Source organism: Colletotrichum abscissum, assembly GCF_030869225.1.
Source record: "Colletotrichum abscissum strain IMI 504890 chromosome Unknown Scaffold_3.1, whole genome shotgun sequence".
Classification (NCBI taxonomy): Eukaryota; Fungi; Ascomycota; class Sordariomycetes; order Glomerellales; family Glomerellaceae; genus Colletotrichum; species Colletotrichum abscissum.
The window spans coordinates 582,865-596,033 of record NW_026850209.1 but is presented as its reverse complement, the minus strand read 5'-3'; the positions used below and the strand labels follow the sequence as shown (position 1 = coordinate 596,033).

The 13,169-nt window shown below is 53.3% G+C and overlaps 2 protein-coding genes across 2 annotated transcripts; both read right to left on the bottom strand.

The window, feature by feature from the left end:
- Window positions 1–6,048: 6,048 nt before the first annotated feature.
- Window positions 6,049–7,105, bottom strand: CABS01_01533 (uncharacterized protein; the record flags this gene model as incomplete). The annotated part of the gene is made up of 2 exons (XM_060534913.1): window positions 6,049–6,776; window positions 6,850–7,105. 2 exons carry the CDS (start codon window positions 7,103–7,105, stop codon window positions 6,049–6,051), a joined length of 984 nt encoding a protein of 327 aa, XP_060398102.1.
- Window positions 7,106–8,655: 1,550 nt separating this feature from the next.
- Window positions 8,656–12,578, bottom strand: CABS01_01532 (cell wall biogenesis protein Mhp1; the record flags this gene model as incomplete). Its single annotated transcript, XM_060534912.1, has 3 exons — window positions 8,656–10,048; window positions 10,099–12,181; window positions 12,521–12,578. The coding sequence occupies 3 exons, from the start codon at window positions 12,576–12,578 to the stop codon at window positions 8,656–8,658; spliced, it is 3,534 nt and encodes a 1,177-aa protein (XP_060398101.1).
- Window positions 12,579–13,169: the final 591 nt, after the last annotated feature.

Sequence of the window (13,169 nt, the reverse complement as noted above, 5' to 3'; positions counted from 1 at the left end):
TTTTTTTTCTTGTTGTTTTTACGTCCGATGTGGCCGTGTATAGACACCAGACAAAACGTATAGCGAGGGTATTCAGGCCGGGCGGGTACTTTGAGATTCGGTGAGATTTTGGTGGTGGAGCGAAGTACCGTCTCGTCTCGTCGTATGTTCCAGCGTATTTCGTCCCAGATACGACGACTTTTGGTGGGCAGCGATGGCCGTTGGCTGGGAAGGTCCGCGGGTGCTTCGGCTCGTGGTGCAGTCCCCTAGCGGGCAAAGTGGCCACTGTTTGGGGTGATGTGGGTGCGGTTGGGTGGGTTCACTTGAGGCGTTTGGCGTGGTTTGGGGTGGGAGACGGGATCCTGAGCAGGGAACAGAGCTGGAGACGGATGGAGCTGGAGAGCTGGAGCTGAAGCTGAAGCGGCGTCCAAAGATGGGTAGAAACTCGGGTTGAAAACAGCCAGAAACAGCAATCTCTGGGAAGAACTCTAAGAGAAGACGCTGTAGGTCACCTCACCTTACAATGTACACAAGGTAGTGGAGGTGTGTATCACTTGGTACCTTGGTCGCTCGCAGCTACCTAGGCGTTGAGCACGCCTTCGTCCAGGCACTGCTGGCACGCTCATAGAAGCCCAAAGGTTAAAAAGGGGAGGAAGATGGGTACGGAGTACCTAGATCATAGAAGAACCCAAGTAGAGTTCGGGAACGAGAACAGACGACACCAAGAGGGGGAGGTCCGGGCCATGTTTTTGTCTTGCATCTTTTCCTCTCACTACTTCTCAAGGCAAGGTTGTTGAATACTACAAACGTCTGGTAAAGTAGGTAATGTATAGTATTTCGCCCACCCAAGCACTCACCGACCGCACCGGTTGGAGAAGGTGGCCTCTCGTCTTCACGTCATGCGTACACAAGGTGAGGTCTGGTAGGCGAAAGCGAGTTCTATCTGCTGTCTCTGCTTCGTACTACCCAGGTTCGTCCCCAAGGAAGACATGCACCTCGAGTCCTCTAACATTGAGGGCCCCAGTATCCCGTACAGCTCGTAACAATGCGTGAGCGAGCATGTGAGTGTGGCATTCCCAATCTGCGGCCTGCCAGAGTTGTACAATTCGAGGGTGGTCAATTTCTGCAGTACGTACCCGCCTAGTCTGACATCGGTGTCAGCTCGTGTACTTTGTGGCTGGGTACATCTCCCTCAAAGCCAGTTGGTAAAGTACTTTGGTAAGCAGGAAGATGAGGTACCGCCGTACCGAAATGGAAACACCCAAGGAACGACATCCTCCCGTCTACAAAAGTAACAGAAGTATTCTCTACCTGAGGCACTTGAGGTAGGACGAAGTGTGTTTTTAGACGCTCCTTCCTAATCGCTCCTCAATTCCAATGGCAGCTGCAACCACCTCGGTTTCCTTAGAGTTGAGACACGAATAATTCACTCATAATCTAAGCATGAGATCGAGCAGGCACGCAAGTCCAAGAGCAAGTAGCACCCAAGACCATAGACGGCAAGATAAGGTAAGGCAGGTAGGAATGAGCCGGAACGCCAGAATGCTTGGCCCCCACGCTGTGGACAGACACAGACAGGCAAGACAGGCACGAAAATGAAGGGCGAGTGCGAGCGCGAGCCTTCGTCTTCGCCTACGCCTACGCCTACGAGTGAGAAACAGCGCACATTCAAACTTGCTTTTGGAGTATTTTACATGTGCTCAGGGCCTAAGGTAACCTTGTCGTTGTTTCTCAACTCCGTCGCAATGCATTTCCACCGCCTCTTCATCCGTTGCTTTCACCATATGGACCATAATTTTCTCATCACTCAAGGCCTATCCCCATCACTCCCCTTCATCATCAGCTGCAGTCAGACACAGTATCTCGGACTCGCACAAGAACCCGTGCCTGACCATCACTGCGCACCTTATTTGTCCATCCTATCAGACTCTCTCCCCAGTTAGATGCAGCTCCCTGTTCTAACCCCATCTCGCCCCAATGCCCCATCCACAGTGGTCATTATGCCATCCCGAATCCCGTCTGTCGCTTGTCCTTTTCCCTTTCCCTCACGTTCGTTCGCTTCCCTGTCAATGTCATCCCCTGCTGGCTTGCTCTCCTCTTCCGCCCCGTCGGTCGCGTGCCTATCCTCTCGGTCGCTTGTCGCCGAATTAGCGACACTCTCGTCTCGTCAACATATCGCGCATCACGACAGACCTCCCAAGTCGAGTTAGCCGGTCCATAGCTACCCCAAGCATTGCCCAACAGCCTGGGTAGCCCCTCTTGGATAGTTACCAATCCATCATCATGTCCGATTTCCCGCTTCAATCCGTTCCGAGTCTCTACCCAGACGCAGCAGGCCACGAATCTTCAGCCGGGACTGAGACAGGCCCAAGTCCTGGTCCATGTCCATGGCCCCAGACGATGCCCCTCCCATCCCCAGAATCTCCTCACTCTCCAGATACATACACGCTTCACCCGGCATCTTCCCAAGCAAGTCGAATTCCAGCTCGCCCAGCCAGGCAGAGGACTCTTACTCCAGACCTTTCCCCGTCCCCCTGAAATGCCGCTCCATCCCAACGGCTGTCACTTGATTCTCCCTTGCTTCCAACCAATGTAGCCCGACCTTCAAGTTTCACAACGTGTGCATATCTTTTAAATCACTCACTGTCACGACTGTTTTACTTCACTGCCATGAAATTTTCCATACTTGTCATTACAAGTTCTATACCCTGGGCCGGGCCTAGATAACTCGTTTTCGGCCTGTCTTGGCCGTTCAATTTATCCTTCTCGCTTCACAGAAACCCCCTCTTCAAAAGTCCCGCCGCCTCCGGTACATCATACGAACCCCATACCGTCTCTCGATGTGGTGTAGTTCGTCGATGGCGCGGCCCCCTCTTCCCCTCCACCTCCACGAATCCAGTCTGTCGGCTTGTGCCCCTCGTCGGTTGCAACAACACCTGCAGCACCGCACCGTGGCCCGTACGACATGGCTGCCCAGAACCCTACAGACGGGTTTCCCTTCTTTCTTTGCTGCCGCGCTTCCGTCGTTCCATCTTTTCTGCCCTATCCGTACGACCCAACTCGGGCATGGGGTGCCGGGCTGCAGGCTTGAGAGCGAGTGTGTGAAAAATGAAGGGCCGACCTTCCTCCATCTTCATTCCCTCCAAGTGCAACATATCGAGAGGCTCTCTGCGCCAAGACCTGATGATGCGTAGGTACTGCATAAAGAAGCCTTCCAATGTGCCGCCCAAGAATCTTGGAGTCTTGGTCGCTCTTTCTCCGGCCAAGTGCCAGCGCGGGCCAAGACAAGCGGCTCGTGCCATCTGAACGTCACCTCAACCTTACAACAGTAGTGTGTACCTTAGGCTCAAGGTTGCAGAGGGACTAACAAACGATGAACTGCCAGCCGTTCCCATCTTGGCACGGGCAAGCCTCGTCATCAAAACACCCTCCATCTTTGCCCGGCTCTTCTTTGCTAGCTTCTGAGCTCCCAATCATACACACTGGTGGTGGCGTCTTCCCCAGACTCGAGGTCAGCTTCGAGAGTTGGCAGTAGCAGAAATAGATGATCGTTGGTCTTGGGATAGCCTGCCAGGTACGGATACAGAACAAGCTCAACAAGTCAAGATTGGCGCCGCCTCCGATGCTGAGGTAATCATGTCAGTCGCCAAGTACTCAAGTACCTCGCCTAAGTAGTAGAGACTTCAGACTTTCTGTGATGAGGAACTCTCTTCACCTTAGTCTTCAGTGTCACACTCACTGCTCCTGGTTTCTCTTTACATGCACAATCTGGATAGAGAGCCTGAATAATGAGCATATTGGACCCGGTATACATGTAAGTTTTCCTATTTCCTAGCCTCCTGTGTTCTGAGCCCTATACGGCAAAGACCTACTCTACATAGGTAAGGTACCATAGGTAGTGACCTAAAAATTGCATGGCGCTAGAACACAGTGAGCGAAAGCCTGGTGGGGCACGGGCCGTCTGGACGTCCCGGCGATCCAAGCTTCAGGCTTCAGCTCCTACGGGCTACCGTCGTGCCATCGTCAATCCCACTTAGACGGGGCGGCCACGACCAAGTTTCTCGACACTCTTTCTAAGGTCGCTTCCGCCGGGCCCAATCCAATTCAGCCGAAATCACTCGCTCGAATCATACCCAGGCCAATAGACAACAATAGGGTGAGACAGGCAAGCTGACATTGGTGTTCCGGCTCACTCGAAAGGAACATGTGCGTAGACGGATGAGGCCAGCAGGACGTCCAACGATCGGCCGGTTTTTCCAATGCCACTTCGTCAGCTCACGCCCATCTTCGTCAGAATGACTCTCGAGTCTCTTTCACAGCCTCTTCCTATTCGATTTGCTTTTAGTCTCTAGAGTCTCCGCAGTACATCATGGCCCCTTTCTTGCAGTTCGCTAACATCCAAGGCAACGAGAAGCCAAAAAAAAAAAAAAAAAGGCCAAGTCAAATTTCGGCTTCGATCCGCCTGCACAGCATCGGTTCCAAGACCCGGAGCCTGCAAGCCAAGCCCAAGCATTCGAGGCCTCCGGCAACGAGAAAGCAAATGATAATGAATCGTCCTCACCCAAGGTAATTAACGACCATTAATGACCCCATTCCCTCCTGAATCTCCAAGACTTCTCAGCCATGCCAGCAAACGTAACCACCCACCCACTCGTCAGCCCTCCTTCAACTCAAGATCCATCTTTCGGTGGCTGCCCCCGGCTTAGCCTTGGGGTGGAGGGGAGAGGCTCCAGTTATGACGCAGGGCTCAGCGCTCACCCACCACCCACCACGCCAGAGTGAAAGGAGCAACTACGGCCTTTTGCTCGATCGAGGCGTGCCCCAGCGATGGCAGGGCCAAGCGACAAGCCTCGAGGTCTTTTTTTTCCGGCCGGATACCCGTCCGCGTGGAGCTAAACTGGGCGCTCCCGACTCCCGAGGGCCCCGACGCGGACGACATTGATTCCTTTTTCGAATACTTTTCTTCCAAGTCCTTAGGAGCATTACCCCATCGGCATCGTTAGACTACTTACCTGATTAGTTCCCTACCCATTTTGTCATCCCAAGTGGCTTGACGTTTTCTACGGATACCTACTACATACCTATGTATGTGCTCGGCCCGTAGTTGATACAAATCACCGATCGATGGCTATCTAGCCGTCTCTGGTGTGGCGCTTCATCGGTGTTCACGCTGTGGAATACCGGTAGACGTAGGGGAGGTCAGGCTGGCTTTGTTTTGCTTGCTGCGGCTTGTGACGAGCGGCGCCATGAGCATTGAGTTGAGGCTGGTTGTCAATACCTACTGAGCGAGGGGTATCTCGGGTCTGAGTTAAGCTGTCCAGACCTTGATATCAAGCGTGCCTACCTCATATTGTCTTTTTGAGCCGTAGTCTGCCGTAACATGGGAGATGACCTTATTTCGGTATCTGTTGTCTTTTGTATGGTAGTCCTCGAAGCTTCTTCTCATCCTCCGACTATACTCCTGGGCACATTGCGTTGTTCGAGCCTGGAAGACATCATGCTGGCCATGGGAATCACACCGCGGTCTGGTAGGACAACGGTTTGATCAAGTAGATCATAGCCATGTGACACTATCAAGTACATATCATGCTCATCCCCGACACCAGCATGGCTATTGCGTTCTGCTACAGAAATACAATGCGATAAACTGCCAACGCAGGATTGCTTAAAAATGCACCATTACTCAATCGACGTTCGTCTCCTTTAAACATCAATTCTATTTCTTTCCTCAACTCAAGAGTCACTGTGGAGACGAGTGGACGTTATAGAACGTTCAGTGCAACGGGTAGAAGTCTGCATGTGGGAGCCAGCAATGAAGTCCGGTCTCTGTTTATTCGTCCATCAACTTTGGGGAGAGACTTCTCATGAGATAGACATCTCGAAATTGATATTGATATTTGGTCAGGTATTTTGATCGTGAGAACTCTTCCAGTACTCATCTTGCTACTCCGATGAATGAAAGTAGCATCGCATCGCATTCCAAAGTTGCGACATATCCATCACCAGGAACCCGACCATCTATTCATCTTCAGAACAAACACATCGTATCCTGGCATTCATTTACAACCCTCACAACCCCATTCTCCTCACCGGCCCAGTCCTCCTCCTCCTCCTCTTCCCAGCCCCCATCATCTTCACACTCTCCGCCCAATCCCCAGTCCCATTCCCCGGGTCCGCGTCCGTCGCCTTCGTCTTACAAACACTCCCCGCCCTAGCCTTCCCATTCGGCCCATCCACCGCCTCAAACTCCCTCTTACTCTTCAACCCGGTAACCATGGTCCCGGCCGCCTCCTCGAGCCACCCATTCACAAAGTCCCCGTGGAAACACCGGCTCCCGCCGCACGCGAGCTCGATCGGCGGGTCCCCGCCCTTCCAGCCTTCGGGGATCGCCTTCTTGGTATCGTAGCGTATACTGAATCGCAGCTGCGGCATCCTCTTCATCCCGCCCGCGCACGCCCCCGTCTTCCTATCAGAGTAGGCAGATTTGAGGGTGGTTTCGTCAACGCAGTCCGGGAACCACAGGACCGCCTGTAGAGAAGTCGAGCACGTGTTCTGCGGGAACTGGGAATGTTCTTTCCCGCCCGCGTCGAAGGCTTGGTTCTGGCAGAGCCACGTCACGTCGGAACCGGGGATCAGGTCCGCTTCCGTCGAGGCCTTGGAGTTGCCCGCCACGACGGAGAAGTTGGGCGGGATGGGCACCTCGGCCGGGTCCTTGTCGAAGTTGTAGTAGGCTACGAACGAGACCGGCTCGATGGGCGTCCGGGTTTCGCCTTGGACGTGGTAGAGCGTGGGGATCCCTAACGGAGGGGTGTTAGTTGAGATTGCTCGCTGTAGGACGAGTGGCGGGGGGGAGAAGGAGAATAAACGTACAATAGACAGAAAAATCATTCGGGTTCTGCGCCGTAGAACACCCCTTTTGCAACTCGGCCGTCGAGCTCATGTTCACCCTCACCGCGTCGCTGCCGAAGAAGCTGTGCATGTGGCTCTTGTACTGGCCCGGGATGACGATGGGATCGATGTTCTTGCGCATGAAAAAGTCGACTTTGGTGTTTGTAAAGGCTGCCGCCGGACCTGCTGCTGCTGCTGCTGCTGCCAAGAGCAGCGCGAGTCTGTCTGATGACTTCATCTTCTTTCGTCTGTGTGTGTTGTGGTGCAAGCGAATGTGTATGTAAATTGAGAAAACAAGAGACGGTCAATGAGAGGATCAGATGAGATGATGAAAGCGAGTGTAAGTTGAAGAATCGTTCCTCTCTACCTCCCTCTGGTTATAGAAAAGTTTCCTGGCCGAGTAAGAAGAGGAAGACCGGTGGGCGGAACGGCTAATTTTCCTTCTTATCTCGATAATAAGGAGCAGATCAGACAAACTGCAAAGGCAACTCCATTAAACCTCAAGTCTAATCAATTCCGCTATCCATTTACCTTTGGATGCCCATGTATGAGTTTAACAACAAAGGCTCTCACAAACCTAAGTTACTGCGATGGACATCCCAGTCCTGGCAGGAAACACAGCCAAGAGGGTGGATGGATGGATGGGTTATGTGACCGGCGGGCCTTGGCATTGTTTGAACCATATCCCCGGGCCCCCTCCCCAGTCCCCACGAAGTGTAAGTTTAATGTACATCAGATGCGCTCCCGTCGCTGTTAGATTTAAACATTTCTTGGCTTCAGTCTGTGAGATCTGGCTTTTGGACTGGCAGTGTATGGTATACGGACACTCAAGTAGCGAGAGTCCGAACGATCTATCCTACCTAAGCCTGCGAGACCCGTGGGACTTGGATGTTGATCTGGCACTTGACGCATAGACCAATTGAAAGTCTAGAAGTTCGCCGGACTAGGCGATGAGATTGTGGCGATGTCAAAACCCGAGCATATCGACCAGAGAGAAACACATCGGACTCGGTTGCGCTAGTCACTCGACTTGAGTTATGGTTCCTATCGACCGTAGATCACCAGCGTTAGAGTCGATAGTTTGTATATCCTTAGCCGTCGCACGCTTAGAGAGTACTGCTGGCAACCCCTTCTCCCATGTATATAAGATGTGAGTGGTGTCTGAACCTCGTCAGCACACCAGCCAGATAGCTTTACCTCTTAGCCTTTACTCTGCCCTTCACACAATCTGGGGCTGTCTCGCTCTAGAGTCCGGTAGCCTGCCTTTTGACAAGCGTAAACACCACTTGACGTTTACTGCAGTGATGGCCATTAAACTTCACTTGAACGCGATTCATAACATGCATTATATAGAGCTGCAGAGACATTTTGGCACGTCAGACCCGGCGGCCTTCTCACCCTAAAGAGGGCGAGGAATGTGGTCATTGCTTTAGAATGCTGTTGTACACTAGTACAGGTTTCAGTAGCGACTGTCCGTTTTGGCTGCTTCCCTCCATGACTTTGACGAACTCTTCTGTTCCCGTCGCTGGAGACGAATCCATCCACATCCCAAGATATATGAACGTATCAAGTGAACCCGAATCCCTTGGTATCTTTGAAGACGCCCAGAGGAAGGATTGTTTTGGTGAATGACGGACTCCCTCCTCGCGTTACGCCTTTGCTTGCTTCTCATCGTTTCAAAAAGTCCCCAATCCAACATTTCATGTCGAGCAAATTACGAGTACAAAAGGCGGCAAATAAGCCGCCGTATTATGATGCAAATGTGGCCATACATGAGAGGCCAAAGGATCAGTCCTCAATGGCGTTCTCATCCACGGGCTTTGCTGGGCTGGTCATGCCTGCCTTGACATTGCCACGGGCCTTCTCCTGACTCTCAACGAACCGATCCCAGTGCATGGGATCAAGTGCTCGAAGTCCCTCACGGACCTGATCGCGGTCCTCGTTGAAGACGCGCATGATGCCCTTTTGTTCAACCTTTTGGGTCAAATCAGGCTCATCAATCTCTTCAATCATCTGGTGAAGCATAGCTGTGTGCTTAGGGTCGAGGCCAACTTCGAGTACACCACTCAGCAGACCGTAGTACTCGGGCTTGATAATTCCAGACCGAATTTTGTGGCCGGCCCTGTGCATTCTACCCTCTTCTTCGGCGAGTGCTTTCGAGGTATGCGACAACGTCGAATTCGTGCGCGGCAGACCAGGCCGGACCGATAAGCCGGTCTCATCCTCGGCATCGGACGGAATGCTGTGCTGATCAGGATCCTCCGTCGAGGATAGCGAAGTCCCGAGTTGGTCACTCTGGCTGGGCAAGGTGGTCTCCGATGCCTCATCTGTGGACACGCGGGTTTCAGGAAATTCATCTTCGAACCGCTTGATAATGTTGGCAAGTGTAACGTCGAGGAACATCAACTTGCGCAGGTTGTGCTCATCTTCCTGCGGATTGACTCTAGCCTTGGACAGTGCTGGCTGCAGCCTCTGACGGATCTTGCGGGCGCTGGCCAGTAGATGCTTCGACATATCCTTGGCCTTTCCTGGAGGTAGCTTCGGTCGCGGGCTCGCAGGCACTGGGACGCCATCTTCGAAATCCCGGATGAACTCGCCAGATTGCCTTCTCGATTCATCTCCCCTGTTCTTGAGACAGCAAGTGAGAGCCTTGACAACACCGGTGCCTCCAATAACATAGTCATCGTCTGGCGCGGACTCGTTGTCCGAGTCTTCTCTGAGAACGTCGTGGCCGACGAGATGTGCGAGTACATCGGGATAAGGTGGGATTGGGCCGCCTGGCAACGAGTCCTGAGATTCGGCTAGGACTGTTGAAATGACCGCGCTTATGTCGCCAATGGGGAATCGCTCCATATTCCGCAAGCAGTAGGCAACCACTTGCTTGGCCAAAGCCTTGACGACCTCGCCGGAATTGTCGCTCGGTACATCAATGTCGACACACACAATAGTCTTGGAGACACGTGTAGCAGCAAGGAAGGATGCATAGAGCGCACAAGCTTCCTCCTGGGCATCCTCAGTCTTAGCATCTGCAAGTTTGACGAGCTCTGGATTCTCCAGAAAACTAATGTGGGCGAGCATTTTAGCCTCAGGGAGAATCTCGGCAAGCGCAATAGCTTGCTCGGATGTCATGGCGACATCAGCAAGGTGAACACGCCGGAGTCCCTGTAGCTTTGGTAGATACCTAAATGTTGTCAGCTTCGTAATCTCGTTGAGTGAATCGGTATGACTTACTTGCGCAAGAGACCAATGGCACTGGGATCCGATTTGCACAGATCCCGATTGTGAGAAAGGTCAATAAAGCGGAAGTCTTTGAGCTGAGCAAGCGCAGGGAAAATCTTGCAAAGCGAGCCAGGTTTCAAGTTGCACTCAGCCAGACTGAGCGCCCACAAAGAGTCCTTTTCCGAAATTGCATTGGCAATGATGTCAGTTTGATCTCTTAGATCGTTGCCGCCCAAGTCTAGGCCCTCGCATCCACTTGTGGACAGATATCTGGCAACATGCCTGAGTCCCTTTTCGTCAATGTTGTTGTGAGCAAGACCAAGTCGTTTTACGCCACACTGAATGATACCGTCTATTACCATGCCGAGATCATTCGAGTTGAGGTTAGTCTCTCCGAGGTTGAGTAGTTCCAATGTAGCGCCGCCCAGTCGTTCGCCAATGGCCTTGGCAAACAGGGTCGCGCATATGTTCTGGGGTTGCTCGTCATTAGAGTTATGTCTGAGCAAGTGGTGTCCATGCCCGTTTCCGTTTTGTGCCGGTTGAGTAGGACGGGGGAAGGATATCGTCGAGACGTCGAGGAACTTGAGCGTTCGGCAAAGGTAGATGAAGAGGAACATGTGCTTCCAACCCTCGGGTCCAATCTTGTTGTTCTTGAGGACGAGCCGTTCAACGAAGCCGCCCTGTGTAGTGAGACCATCTGCCTTGGCTTGCTTCCGCCTCTTCGAATCAGGCTTCTTCGCAGCCAGGAGACCGGCCAATATCACCCTGACGCCTTCATCTGTCAGGCCGCAGTTCTCCAAGATAACCTCCTTAACCGGCACGACCGCCAAGTAATCGCCCAGAGTGATCAAGTCAGGGAGCTGCATCCAGTAGCCCGTCAAATCCAACTTCTGCACCATTCCTATGTCGGAAGAGCAATTTGAAGGGCTATTCAGTTGTTCGGTGATCTTCTTGAGAATGGGTGTCTCTCTCAACTGGCAGCAACGGCGGTATATCCTCACCGGGTTTGTTGTGGGAGACGCTGTCGTCTTGGGCGTTGCGGCTGGGGTGCCTTCGCTGGAGGAGTCGCTATCGTCGACGTGGATTTCCATGGGAATCGTGCCGTTAGCCTCAGCTTGTTTCCGTTTCTTCTCTTTCCTTGCTTTCCTCTCCTCTTCGCTCTTCTTCTTCTTTTCCTTCTTCTTGGTGTCTTTCTCCTTATCCGCGGATGCAGCGCTTACGCCGCTCACGTCATCCTCCTTGGTTTTGGCCGAGTCCACCCCCTCCGTTTCTGGTTCTTTTGGCACGGTTTCACCCGTTGTATGGATGATGCCATCGCGCTCCTTTTGCTGCTCCAGACTTTTCGGGTTTTTCAGTGCCTCGCCCTCACCCTTCTCCGTCATCTTCTTCGTTTTCGACTTCTCGAGTGGCTTCTTGACGGGCATATCTGTATCGACGTACTTAGGCATCGGCGCAATTTCGACATCAACGCTGAATGCAACCCTCCGGAGTTTCGCCTGATGCAAGTCCGAAATTTGACAACGTTCGCGGTTGCGGTCAACGTTCAGAATCTTCCGCTCTACCAGGCCGTGTGTTCCTCTCGTTCCTTGTCCTAGGACACCGCCAGACGAAGACAGTCGGCGGAAGACCCCCAGAAAACCGGCCTGGCCGCGCCCGGGAGGTGCCGGGGTGTAAGGCTGGTCGCCATCGTTTTTGGCGGCATGTGCGAGCACGGCGTTCTTTGCAGGAGTCACTTTCGGGGGTACTGGACCAGAGTCCTTTGGCGGCGTGCTTTGTGCTTGCTGGTTTGCCTGGGCAGTCTTGCTGTCTGGTGAAGAGGAAAACTTGGAAGAGATGTTGGAAAACCACGAGTTCCGGCGGGTTGGCGGAGTACCGTTCGGCCCTGGTGATTTTTCGTTCGACGGACTTCTACCTAAAGGCGGTCTCGAGACTGGGATAGGTTTTGATTCTTCTGTTGTCGCTTTCGCAGTGTCGGTTGTGCCGTTGGTGTTCCCGTTGCCAACGGGTTGGCCGATGGTCGGAGAAGGGAGTGGTGATGACTCTTTGGGTGCGGACGTTGAGGATCGCCGTATGGGTAATGATTTCGGCGGTCTGTCTGTGAGGCGCATCTTGGATTAGCAGGGGAAGGATTTGGGGACTTGAGTAATTGAAAATAATGCGCGATGGAGAGGTAGGAGAGAAGGTGGAGGGAAGTGACGGGCTCTTGGATATATCCACAGGCCAGGCACGAGAGACCCAGAGATGCGGTCGACAGTGGCAAGCGCTCGTAGGTCGAGGCCGAGCTGCTTATCTGGGTCGACTTGGCTTGGGATGCGGGTGCAGGCAGGGCAGCGTTGGCGAGCGCGATATGAGTGGTGAGTGGGTGACTGGGGGTCCAGCGCAATAGCCAACTAGCTGCCCTGGAGAATGAGGTCAGATGGGACGTTTTGCATACCTTTCGGAGAGCCGCCGTGGGTCATCCAGCTAACATCTACTCCATGAACCTGCTCCATAACGATTGTCGCAGAGATGCTGTGCAAGGGTAGAATACAGGTCAAGGACCGAAGAAGCCGCAAAAGGGCCCCAAAAAAGAGGCACGAAGTCGTCCGGGCAGGCGAAGAGGGGGCGACGATGAGAGAGGAATGCTTGGCGGAGGAGGTGAAGAAGAAGGTGGTGGTGGTGGTCACTTCTTCGATTTTGGCGCAACAGAAAGGAATGGAATAGTTGCGCGCGCGCAGGCCGGGCAGAGGGTGACTTTTGGGTTGATTTCTAAGAGGAGGCGGAAGCGGGAGGTGGAGGGTACTTCGTAGTGTACTCGGAGGTTCGTTGATTATTAGCCCCGGTTCCTTGGACACCACCTTGGATCCTTCCGGTAAGTCGATTCGGAGCAAGAGCGGACAGAAGCTGCCTCGCTTTGCAATCGACGGTCCAGCTCTGGAAAAGCCGGGTTAGCTGGCGTGAAAGGGTGTGGTAGGGCGAGCGTGGGATGTTGGTCGAGGACGGGAGAGAAGGTACGAATAAGTCGTGGGCTCGCGGTGGTCTTGGGTGATGGCAGGGACCAAGTACTTGGGGGAGACTCGCAGGTTCGGAAACCTCACGTCAGG